This window comes from Manis javanica, chromosome 7 (assembly GCF_040802235.1).
Source record: "Manis javanica isolate MJ-LG chromosome 7, MJ_LKY, whole genome shotgun sequence".
In the NCBI taxonomy this organism is placed as follows: Eukaryota; Metazoa; Chordata; class Mammalia; order Pholidota; family Manidae; genus Manis; species Manis javanica.
Window position 1 is genome coordinate 26,361,692 of NC_133162.1, and position 26,412 is coordinate 26,388,103.

The 26,412-nt window shown below is 41.8% G+C and overlaps 1 protein-coding gene across 12 annotated transcripts in view; it reads right to left on the reverse strand.

Moving 5' to 3' along the window:
* Positions 1 to 26,412, reverse strand: part of BTRC (beta-transducin repeat containing E3 ubiquitin protein ligase) — a 252,032-nt gene that overhangs the window by 16,441 nt on the left and 209,179 nt on the right. For all 12 annotated transcript variants that reach the window (XR_001856019.3, XM_017678606.3, XM_017678621.3 and 9 more), the window contains 5 exons: positions 17,496 to 17,682; positions 10,619 to 10,715; positions 9,812 to 9,949; positions 9,212 to 9,330; positions 223 to 472 (listed from right to left, as the gene is read on the reverse strand). Coding sequence is in view for 11 of the 12 variants with exons in the window: in XM_017678606.3 (XP_017534095.1) it covers positions 223 to 472; positions 9,212 to 9,330; positions 9,812 to 9,949; positions 10,619 to 10,715; positions 17,496 to 17,682 (791 nt within the window). In the remaining variant the exon portion in view is untranslated. The remainder of the gene's footprint in view (positions 1 to 222; positions 473 to 9,211; positions 9,331 to 9,811; positions 9,950 to 10,618; positions 10,716 to 17,495; positions 17,683 to 26,412) is intronic.

The following is a 26,412-nucleotide window of genomic DNA, read 5'->3' on the forward strand; positions in this document are numbered from 1 at the left end:
CCCTCTCCTTCTCATACTTACCATTATTTATAGGAATGAAATAACTAACCAAAAGTATCACACAGCCTGTCTCACTCATTACCTTTTTACACACAGACCAGTATCTGAATTAAATATTAAGTTACTCTACAGTGATATTTAAACATGAAATTTCTTTTGACCAGATTTTCACATGAACTCCCCTACTGCAAGGTGGAGACTTACTGAAAAATGTCTTGTTACCTTTATAGTCCTATCTCCTGATGCAGAGACTATGTACTTGTCATCAAAGTCTACAACATTGACAGCAGCTCGATGTCCGACTAGCACCCTCCGGAGAGTGATGTCAGTTGGGGAGGCCATATCCCATACAGCAATGGAACGGTCTTTGGAGCAGGTCACCATCATGCCATTATTGAAACGTAAGTGCAGAACTGCTTCACAATGGTGAATCAATGTATTTAGCATTTCACCTGTATTTACATCCCACACCCTGGAAGAAACATTAAGATGGTTATCTGAGATTTTGATGGTAGTCATGCCACAATCTGTTACCACTATTTGACCACTGTACTCCTCGCCCCTCCTGCCCCATGTTCATAGTGTTACACCCCACTCTTCTTTTGCAGCTTTGAGGTAGAGCTGAGATAAAAAGTACTCACAGACCATGGGGAAGTGGCGGTTAGAGGAATGGACTGAAAGCATAGGAAAAAGAAGGGGATGACTGCTGCCAATGTGAAATCCTTAAGACATACTACTTGAAATCTGGGCAAATTGTTGAGTGGGGGAATAAGGTTGCACCTACCATCACCTACTAATTGGGCCGACTTCAAGATTATTATAAAATTTCTGGCATTCATTATGATACCATTAATGAGATATTTTAAACTGAGAATATAATTAATAACAGCAGCATTACTGCTGAAAGGAAAGGAGCGACACATAGCAGCAATTCACTGGAGAGTTCCGCTTTATTAGGGAAAGGTGCTGGGTTATATAGGAAGGGGCATAGGGTGATTGTGGTGTTACTTCTACGGGGCTGGTGGCTGTTGGCTAGGTGCTGGGATTGGGGGTGGGGGCGAGAGGTGATTGGGCTTCAGGTGGCGCCGGCGGGAACCGAGGACCCCGAAAAGAAGCCGGAAGTTTGCCATATTACTGGTGGGGACCCTTCATTCCCCCCTTTCTCCTCTATGGGTTTGTGGACGTTGCTTTCTCTCTGACTGCTTCTTGCTGAACAGGGGCGTAGAAGGGAGTGAGGGCTTGAGGATTGGGAGGAAAGGGTTGATAGGACTCCCCACAGTAAGGATGAGTAGATGTGGACTTCTTCAGGTTGGAAATCAATGAAGGTTCCCTGTAACCATAGGTCGAGGACCTGTTGATTCTAATGGTGCCAAGAGGATATGGGTATCAGGAGCTAGGCGTCTGTGGCCATTGTTTCCAGGAACAGTTTCCAGTGGAGAGAGAGGTCCATCTCAGCATGTGGTGAGGAGGTCACATGAGGGTGAGGCATCTTCTGTGGCCAGAAGCTGGTAGTTCCTGAGTAAAAGCTGGTTGAAAGCTTGATTAGAGATTTTTCCGATTTGGGATTTGATGAACTTTATTATACAGGGTAAGAAGAGACAGACAAGAAGAATGACTATTATGGGGCCTGCAATGGGCCAGACCCAGGTAAGGAGGGGGTTTGTTAGTATTGAAGAGAATGGGTTGGAATTGGAAGCAGAGTGGAGACTGGAGGCAAGGTCGGTGAGTTTGGTGATGTTAGTTTCTACAATGCCGGATTCGTTGATGTAATAGCAGCACTCTTCCTGGAGGAAGACGCAGGTGCCGCCCTTCTCGGCTGTAAGCAGATCTAGGGCCCGCTGGTTTTGAAGGGTGACTTTAGCTAGCGAAGTGACTTGTCTTTGGAGAGAGGCTAGGGAATCGGCAGTGGATGTCAGGGCTCTCTCAAGTTTGGCGTCGAGATCTCTAACTGCCCATAGAGAGTGACCCAAGGCTCCTCCCGAAAACCCTGCCCCAATGGCTGAGGTGATCAAAGAGATACCAACCATGATGGGAAGGAAAGCAGCCCTTTTTGTGCGCAAGGGCAAGGGAGGTTGGAGCTCAAGGAATTCTGCCATGCTGTAAAGTGTAAGCTGTGGGATTAGGGTGACGAGAATGCAGGGTGTATCGGCTTGAGAGGCAGTGAGTTGAAAAGACTGCCATTACACCAAAAGAAGTGTCCCGGTTGTGTAAAAGTCTTGGAGCCGGAGGTAGGGGTGTAGATAGAGAGGCAGTGAAGTGTGCTGGAGGGGGGTGGAGTTGGGCCTACATAGTGGTGGATGGTGAGATTATCTGCGTATTCTGGTTCCCATAGGGGTATGTCTGCCAGGGGGCGGAGGGGTTGTCCTTCTGCATGGAAAGAGTAGTTGGAAATATTGAGGGGCACAGCGGCCAGCAGTGGGTGCTGTAGTGATGCGCACAAGAAACAATTGGCGGTGTTGAGGGTGTGGTTGAGAAAGATGGTGGTGTCTTGAATGAGCTGTAACCAAGAGTAGGAGGAATAAGAAGATGAAGAGGTGCCATCAAGAGTTTGGATAATGACTTTCTCGGAATGTCTGATATCTGATGCAACTTGAGAGATCTGGGAGCGAGGGGGAACATACTCTCGAGAGATATGAAGGGTACCGTGGGGGGTCGAGGACCCCCTGTAGTAAACTGAGGCTGTTACTCCAGCAGCCCATCGAGAGTCCCAGGGATTTGGGATTGATAAGGAGAATGAGCCGTTGGGATATTTCATGAAATGGTTGGAGGAGTAATACTGTGGGTACTGGAAGTCACCCATGTAGTGAATGGCGCAAGACCAGTAGGGACATCCCCCGTAGGTGTCTTGCCATCGCCTGCAATAGGCTTGTCTTTGGTCATAGAGGAAGCAGAGGTAGGGAGAATAAAGGTAGCTATAAATGAATACTTTGGTGGAGGGAGGAAAGTGGAGGTACAAAGGCTCAGAGCAGCCTTTCAGAGGGCAGTCTGATGTGGCAATGAGGGCAGTAACTTTTGTTTGATGCTGTGTGTAAGTCTCTCTGACTTTGAATCGCCATACAAAGGAGGCTGGGGTGGTGGGGAAGACAATAGGAATGAGGAAAAAAAGTGAGAGAGCAGTAAAGGAGGAAAAAGTCATGATTCGGGTATGGATGGCAGAGGGGGTGAATGGGATTTTGGAGGAAAGAGGACAGTAAGGTGAGGAGTCTGGAGGGAGGGAGAGTCTGTAAACTTTTGCAGGTTAAGAGATCTTTTAGGTGATGTGGGGACAGAATGGTAAGGGGCGCCTTGAATGTCAGTTTATGAGCTTCTTTCTGCAAGAGCTGTCTAGCGGCTAATGCTCGTAGGCAGGGAGCCCATCCCTGAACTGTGGGGTCTAATTGCTTGGAGAGATAAGCTACTGGGGCAAAGGATGGGCCATAATATTGGCCTAGGACTCCTAGAGCTTGACTGGACCTCTCATGAATGTATAATGAGAAGGGCTTCGACAAATCAGGAAGATGGAGAGCTGGGGCTTCTACAAGGGCTTGACGGAGCTTAATGAAGGAGTGTCGGGGTGAGGAGGATAATGGTTTTTTAGGGGGGCTCTTGCTGAGGTCGTACAGGGGTCTTGCCAACAGGGTGCAGGGAGAAGTTAGGGATCTACGCTCTAAAATATCTAGCCAGGCCTAGAAAGGAAAGGATTTCTGTCTTGGTTTTGGGAATGGGCAGGTCAGAGAGGAGCTATTTTCTGTCTAAGGTAATGGACTTTCTTTTGTTGAGATAGAAGGAATCTGAGGTAAATGACAGGAGGGGAAGAGATTTGAGCTTTGACGGGGGATACTCGGTAACTTCTGGAAGCTAGAAGGTTAAGTAGGGAGGCAGTGTCAAGTTGAGACTGTTCTCACGAGGGACTGCAGAGTAGAAGATTGTCTATGTATTGTAATAAGGTGGACTTGGAGTGATCATGATGAAACTGTTTGAGGTCCTGAGCTAGGACCTGTCTAAAAATATGGGGACTATCTCGGAAGCTTTGTGGCAAAACTGTCCAAGTGAGTTGTTCAGAATGTCTTGTGTATGGGTCCGTCCAGGTGAAGATGAAAAAATCTTGGGAGCAGGGGTCTAGAGGGATAGAAAAATGGGTCTTTGAGATCTAGGACTGAGAAGTGGGATGCTGAGACAGGGATCTGCAATAAAAGGCTGTATGGATTTGGAACTAAGGGATGGATAGGGACAACGGCTATGTTGATGAGGCTTAGACAAGGTGGAAAGATCCGTTGGTTTTTTTAACAGCTAATATGGGGGTATTAAATGGGGAGTGAGTGGGTCTGAGGTAATTTATGTTTAAGAGATCTTGAATGATGGGTTGGAGGCCTATGAGGGCTGAAGTGGTTAGGGGGTATTGGGCCTGACAGATATACTGAGAGGGGTCACGTAATTTGATAGAGGCAGGGGGACATAGGGCCACAGAGGGGCTTGTAATGTCCCAAACTTTGGGATTTACAGGGTGTATGAGGGTGGAACCGGAGCTTTCATTGGGTAGAGGGGGGTTGTCGGCTATGAGGGCCATCAGAAAGGGAGTACTGGGGGCTGTGGGAGTGGATATAGTTATGGAAACGTGGAGGAGGGAAAGGATGTCCCATCCTAGTAAAGGGATGGGACACTGGGGCATAACTAGGAAGGAGTGGGAGAAAGGTATGGGACTGTCTAGGATTGTGCATAAAAGGGGGGAGGGTTAATGGGAAAATCTGTTTACTTCCTACCCCGACTATAGGGGTAATGGTTGGCGTGGTAGGGCCCCGGTATTCTCGCAAGACTGAGAAGGTGGCTCCTGTATCTAGGAGGAAGGAGATGGGGGCGACCGTCTACTGTTAAAGTAACCCTGGGCTCCTGTTTGGTGATGGAAATGGTCGGGCGAGAAGCCCCCGGGCCCCGTCAATCTTCTTCTGCCAGCCCCACTACGGCGGGCTTAGGATGGGGGTTGTTCGTCCAGCCTCCCCTTCGGGTGGTTGGGCAATCAGACCCCCAGTGGCCCTTTTTGTGGCATCTGGGGCATGGGGTGGTAGGAGATCTGGGGGAGGGGCACGCCTCTTTTCCACACTTGAAACAAGCTCCTGGGGGGGGCTTGTCTGTAGAGGGGCGCCCAGGTTGTGGTTTTATCAGCTGGGCCAACATCTGGAAATTGGCCTGATCAGCCTTTTGTTTACGGCGTTCTTTCTCCTCCTCCCGGTTATGGAAGACTTTAAAGGCTACTGTTAGGATCTCAGTCTGTGGGGGTAGTGGGGCCCTGTTCTAACTTTTTGAATTTAGCTTTAATGTCAGGGTAGCTTTGAGCTAGGAAGTACGTCATAAGGACATGTCTTCTTTTAGGTGTTTCTGGGTCCAGGCTGGTATACTGTAATAGGGCTTGAGTGAGTCTGTCTAAGACCTCAGAGGGGGTTTTGTCTCTCTTTTGAATTATGTCTTGGAGCTTTTGAAAATTGACTACTTTACGAGCTGCCTTTTTTAGACCTGCTATTAAGCAGGAGGCAAAAATATCTCGAGAGTGGAGACCCACGGCGGTGTTATAATCCCAGTGTGGGTCTTGTTTGGGGACAGCAGTGGGGCCAGGGGGACAGGTGGGGTCGGTCCTGTGGGTTTCGGTAGCATGCGTTTGGGCGAAGTCCCAAGCTCGTCTACGCTCTTCAGGGAGGAGAGTATTGGCCAGGAGCATGAAAATGTCATGATGCGTGAGGCTGTAAGACTGGAGGGTCCATTGAAACTCCCTCATGTATGTCGTGGGATCAGTGGAAAAGGAACCTAGGCGTTTCTCTAGTTGGGCTAAATCTCTTAAGGAGAAAGGGACGTGAACGCGCATGATGCCTTCGGATCCTGCTACTTCCCGGAGGGGGGCAATAATTTTGGGAGGCCCTCGGGACCGAGTCTGAGGGGGACTGAAGGGTTCTGGCTCAGTCTGTGTGGGGGAAACAGGTGATGGGGGCAAAGCCGCGATAATTTTGGGAGGCCCTCGGGACTGAATCTGAGGGGGCAAAGACGGACGAGGCTCCTGGAACTTAGTTAGAGCGGGGCTGAAAGGCTCAGGCTCGATTTGCGGGAGGGGGGAAGGTGAGGGGGACGGGGGGGGGGGGGGAGGAGGTGGTGAGGTGCAGGAGGAGATGGTGGAGGAGGTGGAAGGGAGAGGATGGGAGGCTTCTGTGGGGGTGGAGGTGGCAGCAGCGGCGGTAGAGGAAGGGGGAGGGGCTATGGTAGGCGAAGAAGGGGAAGGGAGAGGACGGGAGGCTTCTGCTGAGGGGAAAGAGGCGGCAGCGGCGGCGGAGGGTGGAGGGGTTGTAGGAGGGGGAGGGGCCGAAGGGGGAAGTCTGTATGGCGGAGGCTCGTCGGCCGGGTCAAAGGTAATTGAAGAGGGACTGGGAGTGTGTGGAGGGGAGGGAGACGGCTTGCAGGCTAGGAGAACTTGGGGCGGGGAGCAGGTGGTGCAGAGGCTGGGATTTTGAGCTAGGAGGCGAAAAGCTTCGATATAGGGAATCTCCTTCCATTTTTTCAGGCGCTGGCAGTAGTTAAAGAGATTGCGAGTGATGTTAGGGTCAAGAGTTCCCCCTGCAGGCCACTGGTTGTTATTGTCTAGGGGGTATGTTGGCCAATCTTGGGAGCAATATTTACGGAGAAGTTTTGGTTTTATATCAGGCGTCAGGGAGAGGGTAGCCAGATGCTTAAGCAGGCATTCAAGAGGTGAACTTTCAGGGAGGGATGAGGAGGCTCCCATGGCTAAAGGACAGAGAAGGAGACAAACAGGGGAAGACGAACGGAGATCCTTGGACTGGAAGCAGACCGCAAGGAGACAAAGGGTGTCCCCGATGATCCTTGGTGGTCTGCGGAAACTCGTATATGAGTCGGAATTTCTTAGGAAGTGTGGGTCGTCACTCAGACTTCCCTAAGAAGGCAGAGTGCCGGAGTCACGAGGTACCTAGCGCTAGGCGTTTTCGGCAGACAGAACAGATTTCGGCGGACGGAACAGAAGGAGGAGGGGGCGGGGAAAGGGAGCGTCCGCAAAGGAGTCACCTCGTTTATGGCTATTGGAGGGGGTGCCTGAGAGTCTGCTGCAGCCCTGAAGGCCTGAGGCAGGGATTTATGGCTGTCGGAGGAGGGGCCTGAGGGTCCGCCGCAGCCATGAAGGCCTGAGGCGGGGATTTATGGCTGTCGGAGGAGGGGCTTGAGGGTCTGCCGCAGCCGTGAAGGCCTGAGGCGGGGAGAGTTCGCTCCTCATCCCCGAGCGTCAGGGCCTTGCCGGACGATCACGGTCAATGGCACTGCGATAGCTCGGAGAAGAGTGGCCCACCCCGGGGAAATTTTGCTTAAAAAGTTTCAGCACTGATGGAAGGGACGGTGAATGCGTTTATGACTGTTGGAGGAGGGGCCTGAGGGTCCGCTGCAGCCGTAAAGGCTTGAGGCGGGGATTTATGGCTCTCGGAGGAGGGGCCTGAGGGTCCGCCGCAGCCGTGAAGGCCTGAGGCGGGGAGAGTTCCCTCCTCATCCCCGAGCGTCAGGGCCTTGCCGGACAATCACGGTCAATGGCACTGCGATAGCTCGGGGAAGACTGGCCCACTCCGGGGGGAAAACTTACCTAAAGGCCAGAGAGGAGTGGTGAGTGTGATGAGCCAGCGCCGGAAAAAGAGGACGAGGGCAAGCTGCTGCTGGTGTCGGGGGGAAGACGGGGCCCAGTTGGGGTGTCCCGTCTCCCTGGTTTCGGCACCAATGAAAGGAAAGGAGCGACACATAACAGCAATTCACTGGAGAGTTCCGCTTTATTAGGGAAAGGTGCTGGGTTATATAGGAAGGGGCATAGGGTGATTGTGGTGTTACTTCTACGGGGCTGGTGGCTGTTGGCTAGGTGCTAGGATTGGGGGGGGTCGAGAGGTGATTGGGCTTCAGGTGGTGCCGGTGGGAACCGAGGACCCCCGAAAAGCCGGAAGTTTGCCATCTTACTGGTGGGGACCCTTCAACTGCCCCATGGATAGTCCTCAAGAACTAGAACTGATAAGGCCAAGAAGGTTCTGTACCAGATTGGTTTAGTACTATTTTGAGCTTGATGACCCTGAATCTTAGATTTCACCACATAGGTCAAAGTTCAAGATTACCTAGACCGCGAAGTCTAAGGCCTCATTTCTGTGTTTTGAATGGGGGTCGGGATCAAGAATAGCCATTCCAATGTAGAGATGGGCTTCCCAGCAAGAGTATGGGACCCTTGGATAGCTGGAGATGTGATGATATATCTTACTTTGATTACTCTATTTTTGTGTATTTGCTTCATTTTTTATAACACATTTTATTTCCTTTTCTAGTTTAACCTCCTCTTTTAGAAAATCATTTTTTTCCTTATCCTATATATGATGTTAGCCTTTACAATGTTTCAGCTTCCTTGAGGCACTTCACAAGCACCAATAAATGTTAAATGTCGATAACTATAAGAACTGAGTTTGCTGTGCCTTTAAGTCAAAAGATAAGAAACAGGAACAGCCCTTTCTATTCAGAGGATAATTTGGAATGGTAAACATTTAACTTCAGAGAATCTAACAATACAGTTAACTGCTTTTTCTCTACTTTTTTTTTTAACTTACTTTTGATGCATTATGTCTGCTAAATCCTTTAGCTTAGGGCGAAATTCCTAACAGAGGTTTCCAGCAGCTCTGCTGGTACCCAGAACTCAAGCTACACTTGACTCCAGCAGCATAATGGCTGTGTCATCAAATTACTAATGCCTCTGGAAACTGAAGGCCCCTCCTTGAGGGAAGCTAGCAATTAAAAACTGCAGGGACAGCAGGGGAGGGGCTGACAAAGGGAGAGCATTGCTCACCTGTACACATTTTATGGGAGATAATGCATGCCTGTACTACAGTTAAAACCACCTGAAAGGAAGGCTTCATTCCATTCCTGTCATTCCCTCGTGAGGTGGTTTTTGTAAGGAACACAGGCTTACCAAGTTTTTATAATGAATGATTCCCTCAAATTCAATAGAATATATAGTTTCTTAACTGTACAAAAATGTAAACGTAATCATTCCTAAATCAAGTTTTCTAGTTCTAGATGGATACACGATTAGGGTAGTGGATGGTTTATTCTTCTTTGCTTATGAAGTTTAAGAGCTGTGTTCATGCAGATATATATAAAATTCTATCAGTGACAAAGAACAGAGAGATCTTCTATTTCAGAGTTTAAAAGATTGCTTGACATTTTTTACCTGACTGTGGAATCTGACGATCCAGTTATGATCACCCTCTCGTCATACTGGAGACACAGGACAGAACCCGTGTGACCTGTGAGAATTCGCTTGCATTCCAATGTGCTTTTATCCCAGATCTAGGATGGCAAACAAGATTCTTCTGATCACTGTGATAATAAGGTGCTGCAGAGACTTGCTGGCTCTCTTAAGTGTCTGATTCCCCAAAATAATCAAAGCTCAGACTAGGGTGGAATGCATTCTTTTCTATAGGTAAAGAAAGCTAAGCACTGATACATATGTGGCTTCAGTACTAATGCAAGCTTTATTCCTTTTCATTAAGGAACAGCGACAGCCTATAATTATGTGAGGACCAAAACAGTAATAGCCACTCAGTGTGCTTCATAAAGGGAATTTAACCTTAGAACTATCCATTTGTATGCGCTTCTAGGGAGGTAGGTATCTGTCCTTAAGGAAACGATTCTGGCTTTGGGACTGGAAATAATCTAAAACTCTCACTCACTGTCTGGAAATAATGCCTAGAGTTGATGCTTTGGATTGCTTTATGAATGTGGTCACCCTTGCTCCTTCAGCAACCTTCCTAAACTGAAGAGACCTCACCTTGATTGTGTTGTCTCGAAGGCCGCTTACTATCTTCTGATCATCATACTGTAAACAGTAAACTCCTTTGCTTGTTTCACTTCGGCAGTGGATTCTCTGTAAACTATGTCTTCCACATCTCCAATTAGATTCTATTGTCTGAGAAAAAGGAATGATAGAGGTAATAAACAGGAAAGGACCAAGAACTAAACTCTTATCTGATTTTCCTGGCAACCAATGACACTGCTCAATGCTTTACTCTGATGGATGACCAAGACTTAAGGCAAACTAAAAATATGTTTAAAAAAAAACACTATTTAAATTTGCAGAGGATTCTCCCATTTGCACAGTTATTACAGATTTATTTTCTAGAACTTTCCTGCATGTAACTCGTATAATTATATAACAAACCTGGTGAAAAGAGAGTGCTCACCAATAGAAGGCAAGCTGGTACTATAGGAGGTTATGTGATCAGTGCTCTTCTTATATATATGTGGTGGCCATTTCTACCAGTGAAAGTCCATGGAGGCACAATTCAGAAGATATTTGAGTATCAGCTTATAAGTGCAACTTTAACAGTATGACTATTATTGCATGAAGACGTCATATTCTCTCTCACATCCATTTATCTATCAGTAAACGTTTTTAAAAGCTTTAAAATTTTTGTCTTACAATTTATATTTTACCTACCCTATTTACTTGTAAAGAAATTGATTTTTTTAACCCTATCAATAAACGTTAATGGGTTTGATGTAACAATACTGTTACTGAAGAATGCTGATGATTCTCTAGTATTTGGCAAATACTCAAATATACATAGATTCTTACCTCAATGTCTTGTATAATTTTAGGATAAAGTGCTCTATAAAAAGAGTTGGGAGGAGCATTCCCATCAGGAGGTTTGTTTTTGAATAAATACTGTCCCCTAAAAAACAACAAATATTTCCCAATAAAAATCATAGTATTATACATTTACAAGGAGCTTCAGATTTCTTCAAAGTGTTTTCACAGTTACTATTCCATATAATTTCCATAACTAGCCTGAAGAGGGGTGAAGTTAAGCCCGATTTCAGGAGTCCTATGTCAAAGAGTAACTTTCTGTGCTTTAAGGAATTTGACCAATATTTGTATGCTTTTTGAGTAAAACAGGATTTATAGTGTAGAATACCAGAGTATCAGGTCTTCAGGAATATTATAATGTCAACAGACAGACAGAATACATACAATCAGAAATTATCAATTGGTCTATCAGACCTTTGTATAGACAGATTCATTGGCCTTATTTTTTGAAAATTTTGGTAGTGACTGATAACTACTCTGAACTAGGCACAGGGCCCACAGTCTTTTTTTTCACTGAGTAAAGCTGTGCCCGTGTCAGTGGAGCCTAGCATCATGGGCAGCAGGAATGCCTCCGTCATGAAGATCATTTTTCCTAGTCTTCATTTATGTGGGGTAAGGTGTGCTGGCGGCTAGGGCACCCAGGCTGTTGGTGATCGGTGTAGCTATGCTTTAAAAAGCGTAACTGAGTTAGTTTCAACAGAAAACAAAGGGATGACAGGAGTGTCCAGGAGCATGTAAGGAAGAAGATGGAAAGAAATGCCTAAGAGCACAGTGCTATCAAGTCTAAGGCATGAAATTTGACTTTCACAGGTGTGTTCCTTGCTATGTACATACACACATGCATTTTACTGCCTTCCCTTGATTCCAGTGAGCAACACTTGTTAGCTTCTCCTTCCTTATGACAGCACATCTCTGGAATACTCATATCCCAAGCTAGATCTTTGCTACCAAAAAAATAAGTAAATGGCAATCACTTCCTGCTGGGTAAAAAATTTAATTCCTCATCCTGAAGTTAAGAACCCACCGAACACGGTGTGGAAGCTAGTAAACCCCACTATGGGTGTACTAACTGCTGTTCTCACTGGCACTGTGCCTTGCAAAGTGGAGATAGGCAGAAATGCCTCTGAGTGTAATCCTGGCACCAGAGAAATCATGTTTTCTCTGGGCCAGTCATCTACTCCTCCCTCTGTAGCTCCATTACAATATAATTAATTGTTCAATGTCTCCAGGAGTGCTTCTTCTCTGCCCTCTTCCTATTATACACCTTGAAAATTAGTTGAGAAAATTCCTATCAGGAAGGTAGCTGGCATTGACTTCTTTGTTAATACAGAAAGGAAAATCTGCTATGGAGAAGCTAAAATAAATATTTTTTAAAAAGGGACTGATAGGTTTGGGGAGGGTACGGGGAAGGCTGTGCAACACAGAGAAGACAGGTGGTGATTATACAGCACCTTGCTATGCTGATGGACAGTGATTGTAGTGGGGTATGTCGGGGGGACTTGGTGAGGGGGGGAGCCTGGTAAACATAGTGTTCTTCATGTAATTGTAGATTAATGATACCAAAATTTTTAAAAAAAGGGATTGATAGGAACAAGAAACATGATACTAACATAAAGGAAGTGGCAAACAAGACACATTATGAAATAATTCTGGCTTAAGGGAACACTTCTCTGAAAAATTTTACCCTATAAAATACATTGTAAGCAAACAAAAGATTTTGAATAAAGAGATTCTAAATCTGGTTGATAATTACAATTTAATAACTTCAACTCCAACATCCTTTAATGAGGTAGAAATCACTATATTTATTTTGCAGATGAAGCTTAGGTAACTTGCCCAAGGTCATATAGCTAGTGAGTAGGCATCTGAATCTAAGTATGACTTCAGAGCCCATACTCAACTATTTTATTATCTCTCAATGCCCACCATTCCTCAGAAACTCCTGTCCTCCTTTTATTTTCTGGCAATAGTATACAATCACCCCAGGATTTTCTTCATATGTAGTGAACCTATGCCTACCATCCTAAAGAAAGAGAAATCACATAAACTGCTTATCCCATTTTCTGTCACACTGTATTTATCATGCCTTGCTAAACTCTCTGAATTTCTTCAAAGGTGCTACAAAAAATGGTGGCTAGGTGTTGACAACTGGTTTCTCAGTCTATATCTATATTGTAAAGTCAAAACCTTTTATGATGGAAGCACTTTGACAGTAAGGAATACTTCTATGTGAAATGCCTACTACCTTTGATAGTATGAATACATGATAAATGCTAATATTAAATTCAGAATGTTATCATAAAATGTGATCTCCTGATTAAGAAAATGGACTTTCTCAAGTGGTCTTTTATTATACATTTAAGAATTACCATTACTGAGCAGAGAGAATATATTCAGTATTATTCAAGAGAGAAAAGGACAAAGTTCATGTCTTGAGGCAGACTGTAAAATTCCTCTAGGTACAAAATACAACAGCAGAGTGAAGTTAAGCCTAAAGTTTTATTATAAAACTATTTTCACTTATTTGTTTCTGGTTTGAGGAAATGGAAGAAACTTACAAAGAAAGCATTTGGGGACAGGTATAATAGGAAGACTTTATAGACAAAGTATAGTAGTAGGCTTGGTAAGATAACTTGAAAGAAAAAGATGAGAAACTGATCATAGATTAGATTGCTTTAAAAAGTGGGAGAGGATGCTAACACAGGAAGAAAGGTGACACATAAACATATAAGCAGCCACCAAAAGTCAAGGGGATACTGGAAGAGGTCTACATGGGGTAGACAAATCTGTAATTTCATGGGGCTATATCAAGCCAAGATGATAAATGGGGCCAAAGATAAAAGAATATAATCAGACTTTGAAGGATACTGAAAAGAGCAAGAATAGGTTTCTATGTTTGAAGAGATAGGGGAGGTGATAATTAGTGCTGGATCCTAGATTATTTCTCAGTTGCACATTAACATAAATTTAAATGGCCAAGAGGCCACTTTTTCAATGATCTTATTTTTCTTTGTAACTGACATAACAGATCTTACTGTTCAGTGCCAACCTTAAGCAAAATTGTGGAGCCTATGTTTATTTTTGGCATTTTTACATGTATTTGTCCATCTAGTTCTTGGTCTCCCTGACTTCAAAAAAAGACTGTAAACTCCCAATGTCTGATAAACGTTTACTGTCATTTACACTCCAAATGGGAATAAAGTGTATTTTATAGCTATGGGAATGAATCTCTGCAACAGAAATTTCAGGTTGGAAGTTATTTGGAGGAGAGCTTCTTTCTTCCTTTTCTCTTCTTTTTTTCTCCCCTAAGGGGTAGAGGAATATTCCGAGCTGCCCTAAAATCTTCCATTTAGGTAACTGCCTGTTCTATTTGTAAGGCTGGTCCTGGCACACTTATTCCTTTGAATGACATACAACTATGTATTTTTTTACTTTTTTATACTACAAAGACTTTATCTCCAAAGTGTAAAGTAAGTTATGAAAGATAAGGTTTCCAAAGAAATAAAAGGCATCCAGATTGGCAAGAAAGAAGTTAAACTGTCCCTGTTTGCAGATGACATGATATTGTACATAAAAAACCCTAAAGCATCCACATCAAAACTATTAGATCTAATATCTGAATTCAGCAAAGCTGCAGGATACAAAATTAATACACAGAAATCTGTGGCATTCCTATACACTAACAATGAACAAGCAGAGAGAGAAATCAGGAAAACAATTCCATTCACAACTGCATCAAAAAGAATAAAATACCTAGGAATAAACCTAACAAAGGACATGAAAGACCTATACTCTGAAAACTACAAGACACTCATGAGAGAAATTAAAGAAGATACCAATAAATGGCAACACATCCATGCTCATGGATAGGAAGAATTAATATTGTCAAAATGGCCATCCTGCCTAAAGCAATCTATAGATTCAATGCAATTTCTAACAAAATAACAACATTCTTCAACGAACTAGAGAAAATAGTTCTAAAATTCATATGGAACCACAAAAGACCCTAAATAGCCAAAGCAATCCTGAGAAGGAAGAATAAAGCTGGGGGGATTATGCTCCCCAACTTCAAGCTCCACTACAAAGCCACAGTAATCAAGACAATTTGGTACTGGCACAAGAACAGACCCATAGACCAATGGAACAGACTATAGAGAGCCCTGATATAAACCCAACCATATACGGTCAGTTAATATATGATAAAGGAGCCATGGACATACAATGGGGAAATGACAGCCTCTTCAACAGCTGGTGTTGGCAAAACTGGACAGCTACATGCAAGAGAATGGAACTGGATTATTGTTTAACCCCATAGACAAAAGTAAACTCAAAATGGATAAAAGACCTGAATGTAAGTCATGAAACCATAAAACTCTGAGAAGACAACATAGGCAAAAATCTCCTGAATATAAGCATGAGCAACTTCTTCCTGAACACATCTCCTTGAGCAAGGGAAACAAAAGCAAAAATGAACAAGTGGGACTATATCAAACTAAAAAGTTTCTGTACGGCAAAAGACACCATCAACAGAACAAAAAGGCACCCTACAGTATGAGAAAATATATATTTGTAAATGACATATCCAACAAGGGATTAACATCCAAAATATATAAAGAACTTACACGCCTCAACATCCAAAAAGCAAATAATCCGATTAACAAATGGGTAGAGGATATGAAGAGACAGTTCTCCAAAGAAGAAATTCAGATGGCCAACAGACGTGTGAAAAGATGCTCCACATTGCTAATCATTAGGCAAATGCAAATTAAAACCACAATGAGATACCACCTCACACTAGTAAGGATGGCCAGCATTGAAAAGACTAACAACAACAAATGCTGGCAAGGATGCAGAGAAAGGGGAACCCTCCTACACTGCTGGTGAGAATGTAAGCTAGTTCAACCATTGTGGAAAGCAATATGGAGGTTCCTCAAAAAACTAAAAACAGAAATACCATTTGACCTGGGATTCGCACTCCTTGGAATTTACCCAAAGAATACATCTTCTCAGATTCAAAAAGACATATGCACCCCTACGCTTATTGCAGCACTTTTTACAATAGCCAAGATATGGAAGCAACCTAAGTGCCATCAGTAGATGAATGGATAAAGAAGATGTGGTACATATATACAATGGATACTATTCAGCCATAAGAAAGAAACAAATCCTACCATTTGCAACAATATGGATGGAGCTGGAGGACATCATGCTCAGTGAAATAAGCCACGCGGAGAAAGACAAGTGACAAATGATTTCCCTCATTTGTGGAATATAACAACGAAGCAAAACTGAAGGAACAAAATAGCAGCAGACTCAGAGAGTCCAAGAAAGAACTAGTGGTTACCAAAGGAGAGGGGGGAGGGGGGAGGGGAGTGGGAGGGTGGGTGGAGAGGGAGGGAGAAGCGAATTGAAGGGTATTATGTTTAGTACACATGGTGTGGGGGATCACGGGGAAAACAGTGTAGCACAGAGAAGGCAAATAGTGAATCTGTGGCATCTTGCTGCACTGATGGACAGTAACTGCATTGGGGTATGGGTGGGGACTTGATAATATGGGTGAATGTAGTAACCACATTGTTTTTTTCATGTGAAACCTTCATAAGAGTGTATATCAACAATACCTTAATAAATAATGAAAAATAAAAAAAGAAAGAAAAGGTTTCCATTTTTCTATATCGTGAAATAAGTGAGAATAAGAAAAACATATTTGGGAAGGAGAAATAACAATATGCTTTCATTTATGCAATTTTTAAACAGTAAATTAATTGTCTGGCATTTGCTTCGTTTGAGTTTGGAAGACATTTTAAAGTCTTCCGAGTAGCCAGAATAGCTGGCATCTCTTGAAGCACTTGGTTTAATATTTAGAGGTCATTATGTTTATTATATATTAATGAATTTCAAAGACACACACAAAAAAGAGCCAACTATATTTTTATGAAAATTGCTAAGAAAAACTGATCCTCTATTGACTGTTTTTGTATCTCTTTATGATCCAAAATAAACAGCTGATAAAATTAATTGCTCAGGATATATCACTGAGCATACATACACCTGCTAGTGCATATCTATCAACTAAAATACTTAATGTTACCTTTACTTTATTTATGAAATATTCACACCTGACTTTCTTACAGTGACATGATAGAAGCCCTATGAGAGAAAATTATAAATAGAAGACACCTTTCAGAAGTTCTAATGAAATAGTACTATTATATTAAGAGAACAACAAAATTAATGAAGTCTCTTAGGCTAACATTATAATGCCTTGAGGAATTTAAGATTAAGCAGTAAAATCCTGAGAAAATATAAAAGCCGTATGAAGAAACAATGATTTATTCAAATTCCATTTTTACTCTTTCTGATAGCTAGAGTTTTTATTTAAGTTGGGCATAATAATAATTTTGATTACAAAGGTGATAAAACACCACAGGAATGGGCAAAGGCAAGAGATCTTTTGAACGAGAAAATAATTATTTGTTCTGGATTGTTTTAGGGGAAAGCTAGATTTCATGGCCTCTGTGTAATTCAAAGTTATCTACTTGCCTTAAAAATTGCCCGTCAGCCCCTTTTCAAGATACCAATTTCTGCCCAGAGAACATAATGGTTTAATAATGGGAGAGTTAGTCAGTTTCTCATTATATTTTGCAAAGCTGTATTAACAAATTATTGTGGCATTTATGAGTGATTGGTCAGAAGAAAACTGCCAAGTACATGAACAACTATTTTACATATTTTGCCATAAACCAGCCAAATCACCAAATATGAAATGCTAATAAGCAGTCTCACTGGTTCCCAATGATATTCCAATGACACTGAGTGGCCAGGTCCTGAAGCTCTGTAACAGAAAGGAAGTTAAAAGGCTCACCACCCTCTTCGTTCTGCCAGGCCTCTCCATAGAGAATCTGTCCTGACCATTCTCTCGATGAGCTTCTTCCATAACATGCCATCAGATGTCACTCGGTACCATTCCTTGCACACAAGTTCAGCAGCACATAGTGACTTGGCATCCAGGTATGACAGAATGTTCTCAGCAATGTGATCTAAACCCCGAGCTTTCAGTGGGGGGGAGGAAGCAAATGAAGAACACAGGTGGTGAGTGATTTTTTACAAAAAGTCCTTTACAACAGAACAGCATTTATTCTGCTATGAAGGCACATCACTGTCCCTAGTGTGGACCAGTTTCTTTTTCAAACAGAGACTTGGGTAAAATGAGTGTCAATAATTTTCCATAAGGTTATAGAAATGAACAATATTTTCCATCTTCCTTTAGATAAGGAAGTTAAAGCTAACAACCAGCAAACCCCCCAAGACATTAAAAATAAAAAGGATTCCAGAAAACAATTCACATCTATCTATATGGATTTCAGCACTAGGGGATGTTCTATGGTTGGTATCTCAAAGTCTGTGATTCAGACCCCCCCCAAATCTCTATATTAGGTCCATTTCTCATTCTGTTTCTATTACTGCTGCAGTTCCAAAGCTGTTCAGTAAAAGAAATATCCTTTAAATGTACTGGGGGAGAGGCACTAAGTCAGATTGTGCTGGGTTATAGAATTTTGGCATGCAGAAAGGAGGGAAGGAGGAAATACAGATTGGTGTAGGAAAATCCCAAGAGGGAAGACAGAGAGGTATGTTTAAGTTCAAGGATGAGTTTAATTTCAGATGTTAAAAAAAAACTGTATTTGAGAATAGTTGCTGCTATAAAACCTAAATGACAGTTGACCAAAAATGAAAAAAATCCCAGACCAATAGATAACTTGGTTAGAATTTCAGGGACTACTTTATAGGATGTACAAAGGAAACAGTGGAAGTAGAGCTTGGGCTGTGTAAACTGGATGGGCTTCCCAATTAAAATTCTCTACCACCTATATCTGTACTGAGGCCTCAGAGGAATAGGTCCTATAATGATTGTGCTAATAAACCTTTGGCTGTTCTAATTCGCAAGTGAGACAAACACATTCCAAGTTATTTCTCTTTCAGGTTACATATCAGAGGTTTACTAAAGACTTAAACAGTGTGGTATTCCTCCATACTTCGACACCTTTTGGCATAAACTTAAACAGGAAAGAGAGTACTGCATTTCATTTTGTGCCTTTCCCCTGAACAATAAAAAGACACACTTAGATGCCATTAGCTACAATCAAATGTGCTTAAACATTACTCTAATTATAAAGATTGTATGGATATCAGTAACATTTTTCAGCAGATTTGGAAAAGAAAGCATTAAATGGATCTTGTTTGGTTGGCATAACATGTTCATATTTAAGCACTAGCAGATGGCAGCATCTATCACCTAATTCTTATTAAAGGAACATAACTATAAGCCAATTAAATATATAATAATTAGTTCTTCATGTAACATACAGTGATGGTACAATTCCTGCATCTTTATCCTGAAACTTTCTATACCATGAAGTTTCCAAAATTTGACTAGGTTCTCAAGATGGTGGCGTGAGGAGGGTGGTGGAAATCTCCTTCCAAAACCTATATATGCTTTGAAAATACAGCAAATACAACTATTCCTAAAAGAGTGACCAAAGGATACAGTACACGAGCTAGACTCCATCTGTGAGAGCCCAACATCTCACAGAAAAGGCTAAGATACAAAGCCATGACCTAGTGGAACCCGAGCACTCCCCCCACCCCAGCTCACCTGTGAGAGGAAAATAATCAGAGTGGGGAACAAGTGGGAGTACAGGACTGCTAAATAACCAGCTCCAGTAATCTGCCCCGGAAGCCCAGACACACATTGCATGGCGCACTGGATATTAGAGGAGCGGAAAAGCAAGGTTTGAAATTGAGACTGGGAACAGGTTCCCACAGCCAGCTATCCTGGGTCAAAAGAAAAGCAGGCACTTTAAAAGTCTTAAAGACACAAGGGTTTAAATCATCCTGGCACACTCAGCCAGGAGAGGCTGGGAACTATAGGAACTTTAGGCGCCCTAACCTCCTGGAACATAGCACAGCTCTGAACCCCCTCACGGTAATAAGCAGCCTGCTGTTCCTTCGCCCTCTGCTGGCACTGCAGGCAAACTGGCTGACCTGTCATTGCTGTGGAAGAGTCAGGGAACAGCCCCGCCTACAGCAACCACACAGCTTAACTCAGAAACTTCTCCCTGCATGCATCTAATTGGCCCAGACCCAGAGGCTGCTCCCTGTGCACGGTTGACTGGCCCAGACAGTGGAGACTGGCCCAGAGTCCGGGAGGCACAAAGGGGCTTTGTTTTCACAGTAGAATTTATGCCACTCGCCTGCGTACCCTGCCAGTGCCCTGGGCTATCCGGAAGGCCGCCCCATCCACAGCAGCTCAGGGGATTAACCCAGAGGCTGGTCCCGGTGCGCAGCTGACCGACACAGAGAGTGGAGATGGGCAAAGAGTCCAGGAAGCATGAAGGGGCTTTGTTCTCAGGGCAGAACACATGCCACTCGCCTGCAATTCTCACCATTCCAAGGGCCGCCCCACCCACGGCAGCTCAGGAGATGAATTCAGAGGCTGCTCCCTGTGCATGGTGGACCGGGGCAGACAGTGGAGACAGGCGCAGAGTCCAGGAAGCACAAAGGGGCTATGTTATTGCATGAGAACACATGCCAATCGCCAGCAACCCCTGCCAGTACCCTGTGTGCTGTTAACCGGCAAACACAGAAGAGACAGGCAAGGCAACCAGCAACCAGGAAGGGGCTTTGTTCTCCCAGCTGACACATGCGCCACTCACCGGCAACCACTCCCATTGCCATGAAAAGGCAGAAGAACCTTGTTCAGTCCAAAATCCCTCAAACACCTGAGAGAGGGCTTGGTGAGACTGAAATCACCAATCTCCCTGAAAAAGAATTCAAAACAAAAGTCATAAGCATGCTGATGGAGCTACAGAGAAATATTCAAGAGTGAAGGGATGAATTTGGAAGGGAGATAACAGAAATGAAACAAACAATGGAAGGATTTAAGAGCAGACTGGATGAGGTAGAAGAGACTCTTAATGGAACAGAAATCAGAGAACAGGAAAACAGAGAAGCTGAGGCAGAGAGAGAGAGAAAAGGATCACCAGGAATGAAAGAATATTAAGAGAACTGTGTAACCAATCCAAGTGGAACAATATTTGTATTATAAGGGTACCAGAAGAAGAGGAGAGAAAAAGGGATAGAAAGTGTCTTTGCTAAAAACTCCCCCAGTCTGGGTAAGAATATAATCTCTCAGACCATGGAAGTCCACAGATCTCCAAACACAGGGACCCAAGGAGAACAACACCAAGACATATAATAATTGAAATGGCAAAGATTAAAGACAAGGACAGAGTATTAAAAGCAGCCAGAGAGAGAAAAAAGATCACCTACAAAGAAAACCTATCAGGCTATCATTAGACTTCTCAGCAGAAACTTTACAGGCCAGAAGGGAATGGCATGATATTTTTAATGCAATAAAACAGAAGGGCCATGAACCAAGAATACTGTATCCAGCAAGATTATCATTTAAATTTGAAGGATTAAATAATTCCCAGACAAGCAAAAGTTGAGGGAATTTACCTCCCACAAACCATCTCTACAGGGTATTTTAAAGGGACCACTCTAGATGGAAATATGCCTAAGGCTAAATAGCTGTCACCAGAGAAAATAAAACCACAGCAAAGAAAGCAGACCAACCAAATACTAACTAAACGCAAAATAAGGTCAGCTATCCACAAAATCAGTCAAGGGAAACACAAAGAGAACAGAATAAAACACCTAACATGTAAAGTGTGGAGGAGGAAGAAAAAGAAGGGGGAGAAATAAAGAATCATCAGACTGTGTTTATAATAGTGTAATAAGTGAGTTAAGTTAGACGGATACATGGTAAAGAAGCTGCCCTTGAACCTTTGGTAACTGCGAATCCAAAGCCTGGAATAGCAAATATAATCTATCAACAATCACCCTGATTGGACTGAACGTATCAATCAAAAGACACAGAGTAATAGAATGGATGACTACATACTAGGCCACAAAAAGAGTCTCAGTAAATTTTAAAAAATTGAAATTTTACCAACCAACTTCTCAGATCACAAAGAAATAAAACTAGAAATAAATTGTACAAAGAAAACAAAAAGGCTCACAAACACATGGAGGCTTAACAACATGCTCCTAAAAAATCAATGGATCAATGACCAAATTAAAACAGAGATCAAGCAATATATGGATACAAATGAAACAACAGCACAATGTCCCAACTTCTGTGGGATGCAGCAAAGGCAGTCCTAAGAGGAAAGTATATGGCAATCCAGGCCTATTTAAAGAAGGAAGAATAATCCCAAATGAACAGTCTAAAGTCACAATTATTGAAACTGGAAAAAGAAGAACAAAGGAGGCCTAAAGTCAGCAGAAGAAGGGACATAATAAAGATCAGAGAAGAATAAAACAATAGAAAAAATCAATGAAACCAAGAGTTAGTTCTTTGAGAAAATAAACAAAATAGATAAACCCCTAGCCAGACTTACTAAGAGAAAAAGAGAATCTACACACGTAAACAGAATCAAAAATGAAAAGGAAAAATCACAACGGACACCACAGAAATATAAAGAATTATGAGAGAATACTATGAAAATCTATACGCTAACAAACTGGACAACCTAGAAGAAATAGACAACTTTCTAGAAAAATACAACCTTCTAAGACTGACCCAGGAAGAAACACAAAATCTAAACAGACCAATTACCAGCAATGAAATTGAAACGGTAATCAAAAAACTACCCAAGAACAAAACTCCTGGACCAGATGGATTCACCACTGAATTTTATCAGATATTTAGAGAAGGCATGATACCCATTCTCCTTAAAGTTTTCCAAAAATTAGAAGAGGAGGGAATACTCCCAAACTCATTCTATGAAGCCAACATCACTCTAATACCAAAATCAGGCAAAGACTCCACAAACAAAGGAAACTACAGACCAATATCCCTGATGAACATAGATGCAAAAATACAAAATATTAGGTAAACAGAATTCAAAAATACATCAAGAGGATCATACAACATGATCAAGTGGGATTCATCCCAGGGATGCAAGGATGGTAAAACATTCAAAAATCCATCAACATCAACCACCACATCAACAAAAAGGACAAAAACCACATGATCATCTCCATAGATGCTGAAAAAGCATTTGACAAAATTCAAGATACATTTATGATAAAAACTCTCAACAAAAAGGGTATAGAGGGCAAGTACCTCAACATAATAAAGGCCATATATGACAAACCCACAGACAACATCATACTTAACAATGAGAAGCTGAAAGCTTTTCCTCTAAGATCGGTAAGAAGACAAGGATGCCCATTCTCCCTGCTTTTATTTGACATAGTACTGGAGGTCCTAGCCACAGCAGTCAGACAACACAAAGAAATAAAAGGCATCAAGATTGGTAAGGAAGAAGTCAAACTATCACTGTTTGCAGATGACATGATATTGTACATAGAATACCCTAAAACAACCACTCTAAAACTATTAGAACTAATACCTGAATTCAGCAAAGTTGCGGGATACAAAATTAATACACAGAAATCTGTTGCATTCCTATACACTAATGATGAACTAGCAGAAAGAGAAATCAGGAAAACAATTCCATTCACAATTACATCAAAAAGAATAAAATACCTAGGAATAAACCTATCCAAGGAACTGAAAGACCTATACTCTGAAAACTACAAGACACTCTTGAGAGAAATTACAGAGGACACTAATAAATGGAAATTCATCCCATGCTCTTGGCTAGGAAGAATTAATATTGTCAAACTGGCCATCCTGCCTAAAGCAATCTAAAGATTCAATGCGATCCTTATCAAAATACTGACAACATTCTTCAACGAATTCAAACAAATAGTTCTAAAATTCATATGGAACCATAAAAGACCCCAAACAGCCAGAGCAATCCTGAGAAGGAAGAATAAAGTGGGGGGATCTCACTTCCCAACTTCAAGCTCTACTACAAAGCCACAGTAATCATGACAATTTGGTACTAGCACAAGAACAGACCTACAGACCAGTGGGACAGAACAGAGAGTCCAGATATTAACCCAAGCATATATGGTCAATTAAACAAGTGGGACTATATCAAACCAAAAAGCTTCTGTACAGCAAAGGATACTAACAGTAGAACAAAAAGGCATCCTACAGTATGGGAGAATATATTCATAAATGACATATTCGATAAGGGGTTGACATCCAAAATACGCAGAGCTCATGCACCTCAACAAAAACCAAATAATACAATTAAAAAATGGGCAGAGGAGCTGAACAGACAGTTCTCTAAAGAAGAAATTCAGATGGCCAACAGGCACACGAAAAGATGCTCCACATCATTAATCATCAGGGAAATGCAAATTAAAACTACACTGAGATATCACCTCACACCAGTTAGGATGGCCACCATCCAAAAGACAAACAACAAATGTTGGTGAGGATGTGGAGAAAGGGGAACGAACCCTCCTACACTGCTGGTGGGAATGTAAATTACTTCAACCATTATGGAAAGCAGTATGGAGGTTCCTCAAAAAGCTCAAAATAGAAATACCATTTGACCCAGGAATTCCACTTCTAGGAATTTACCCTAAGAATGCAGCACTCCAGATTGAAAAAGACAGATGCACCCCTATGTTTATCACTGCACTATTTACAATAGCCAAGACACAGAAGCAACCTAAATGTCCATCAGTAGATGATTGGATAAAGATGTGGTACATATACACAATGGAATATTATGCAGCCCTAAGAAAAAAACAAATCCTACCATTTGCAACAACATGGATGGAGCTAGAGGGTATTATGCTCAGTGAAATAAGCCAGGCAGAGAAAGACAAGTATCAAATGATTTCACTTATCTGTGGAGTATAAGAACAAAGCAAAAACTGAAGGAACATAACAACAGCAGACTCACAGAACCCAAGAATAGACTAGCAGTTACCAAAGGGAAAGGGACTGTGGAGGATGAGTGGGAAGGGAGGTAAAAGGGGCATTATGATCAGCACCCATAATGTGGGGGTGGGTGCATGGGGAAGGCAGTATAGCACAGAAAGGACAAGTAGTGATTCTATAGCATCTTACTATGCTGATGGATAGTGAGTGTAATGGGGTATGTGGTTAGGACTTGATAAATGGGGAAAACTAGTAACCACAATGTTGCTCATGTAATTGTATATTAATGATACCAAAAAAAAAAAAGTTTCCAAAATCCATTCCTGTGTTTTTAATGGCTGCCATCAAACTGCTTGCTCCTGATCTTTCACTATGTCCCTATAATAAAGTCTTTGGAAGTAATTTCACCTAACAGTCCAAAGAAACCCATTACATTAATAGATTACAGGCATTTTTTGAACTAGTCTGGTTTACTAAATGTAGCCATATGGTTCAGGTTTATAAGTTAAAATGGTCATAAAGCATTAGACTGATAATTTAATATCTTATAGAATCATCAACAGATATACACCAGGGATCAGTATTAGGTAAAGGATACACAGACCTAATCAACTCCTATTCAATTCTTAGTGGTATATGCTTGAGCTATACTATATCACAGTGATTGGGGAAAGCACAGTAGTGAGGTAAACATAGATTGCACAAAGAAAACTGTTTGCCTATGGCTAAAACAAAATACAACAAGTGAAGAAGAGGCAGAAATCTATTTAACAAATTATATAGGTGCAAATTCAGTTTTAAAATGGTTATTTCTAAGCTATAAATAGGCATTGCTTTTGTTTTAAAGGGCAATTTAATGTCTAATTTTGGAAAAACATGATTACAAAACATATAATTGGCAAAGATTAAGCAAAGTTGTAATATGTAGTTTTGGACAGGGTACAGGTTGGTATATTTTTCTTAGAGGATAGGTTGGCATATGTATTAAAAGCCTTAAAAATGTTCATAATTCTTTAATATAGGAACCCCACTTCTGGTGTTTTTTCCTAGGATGCCCAAAAAGATTAATGCATAAGAACACCTACCACTGATAGGAAAAACATTTTAACCTACCTAAATGTTCAATAAAGGGGCTAAATAATATGTGCTTCAGTCATTATAAGGAATACATAATACTATAAAAAATCATGTTTTAAAAGAACAAAAACCTAGAAAAATACATTAAGAGAACATAGTAAGAAAAAATGTTATAAATACCCATGATCCCAGCTTTGGAAAGAAAATATACAGCCCTAGAGAAAACAGGAAGGCTACATGACAAAATATTAATAGCACATTAGTAGTTCACTCTGAATGGTGGAGTTCTGGGAAATTTTACTTCTATATTTTAAACTTTTTTGACTTTTCTGAATTTCCTATAACATCTATAAATCAGGAAATAACACCTTAAAAAAATAAAACAAGGAATGATATTTGAGTTACACTCATCTTTGTAATTTTTCTTTTAAAATAAGCTTTTAACACAGATGAGAACCTTATACTTTTCTGATATTATTTCCCTTAAATACTGATGCCTATGTAGTGTCCTAGCCATCAAGCATTCAGTAAAACAACCGCAGCATCCCCCCAAAATATTATGTGTATGTATATATACACATGTGTGCACATATGTGTGTAAATATATACATGTATGTACAAACACATTAAAAATATATACATACACATAGTTTACAATAACTCTTTGGTTACAAAGCACAGTGAGATTGTAAAGCCTGGAATTCACAGATTTAGTGTCACAACAAGGCTCCTGAGATACCCTTGTTTCTAAAATACTCAATTAAAAATGTTTCTTATTCATTCCTACAATTTAAATATTCTATTGATAAATTTCTATAGAAACCCAAATTCC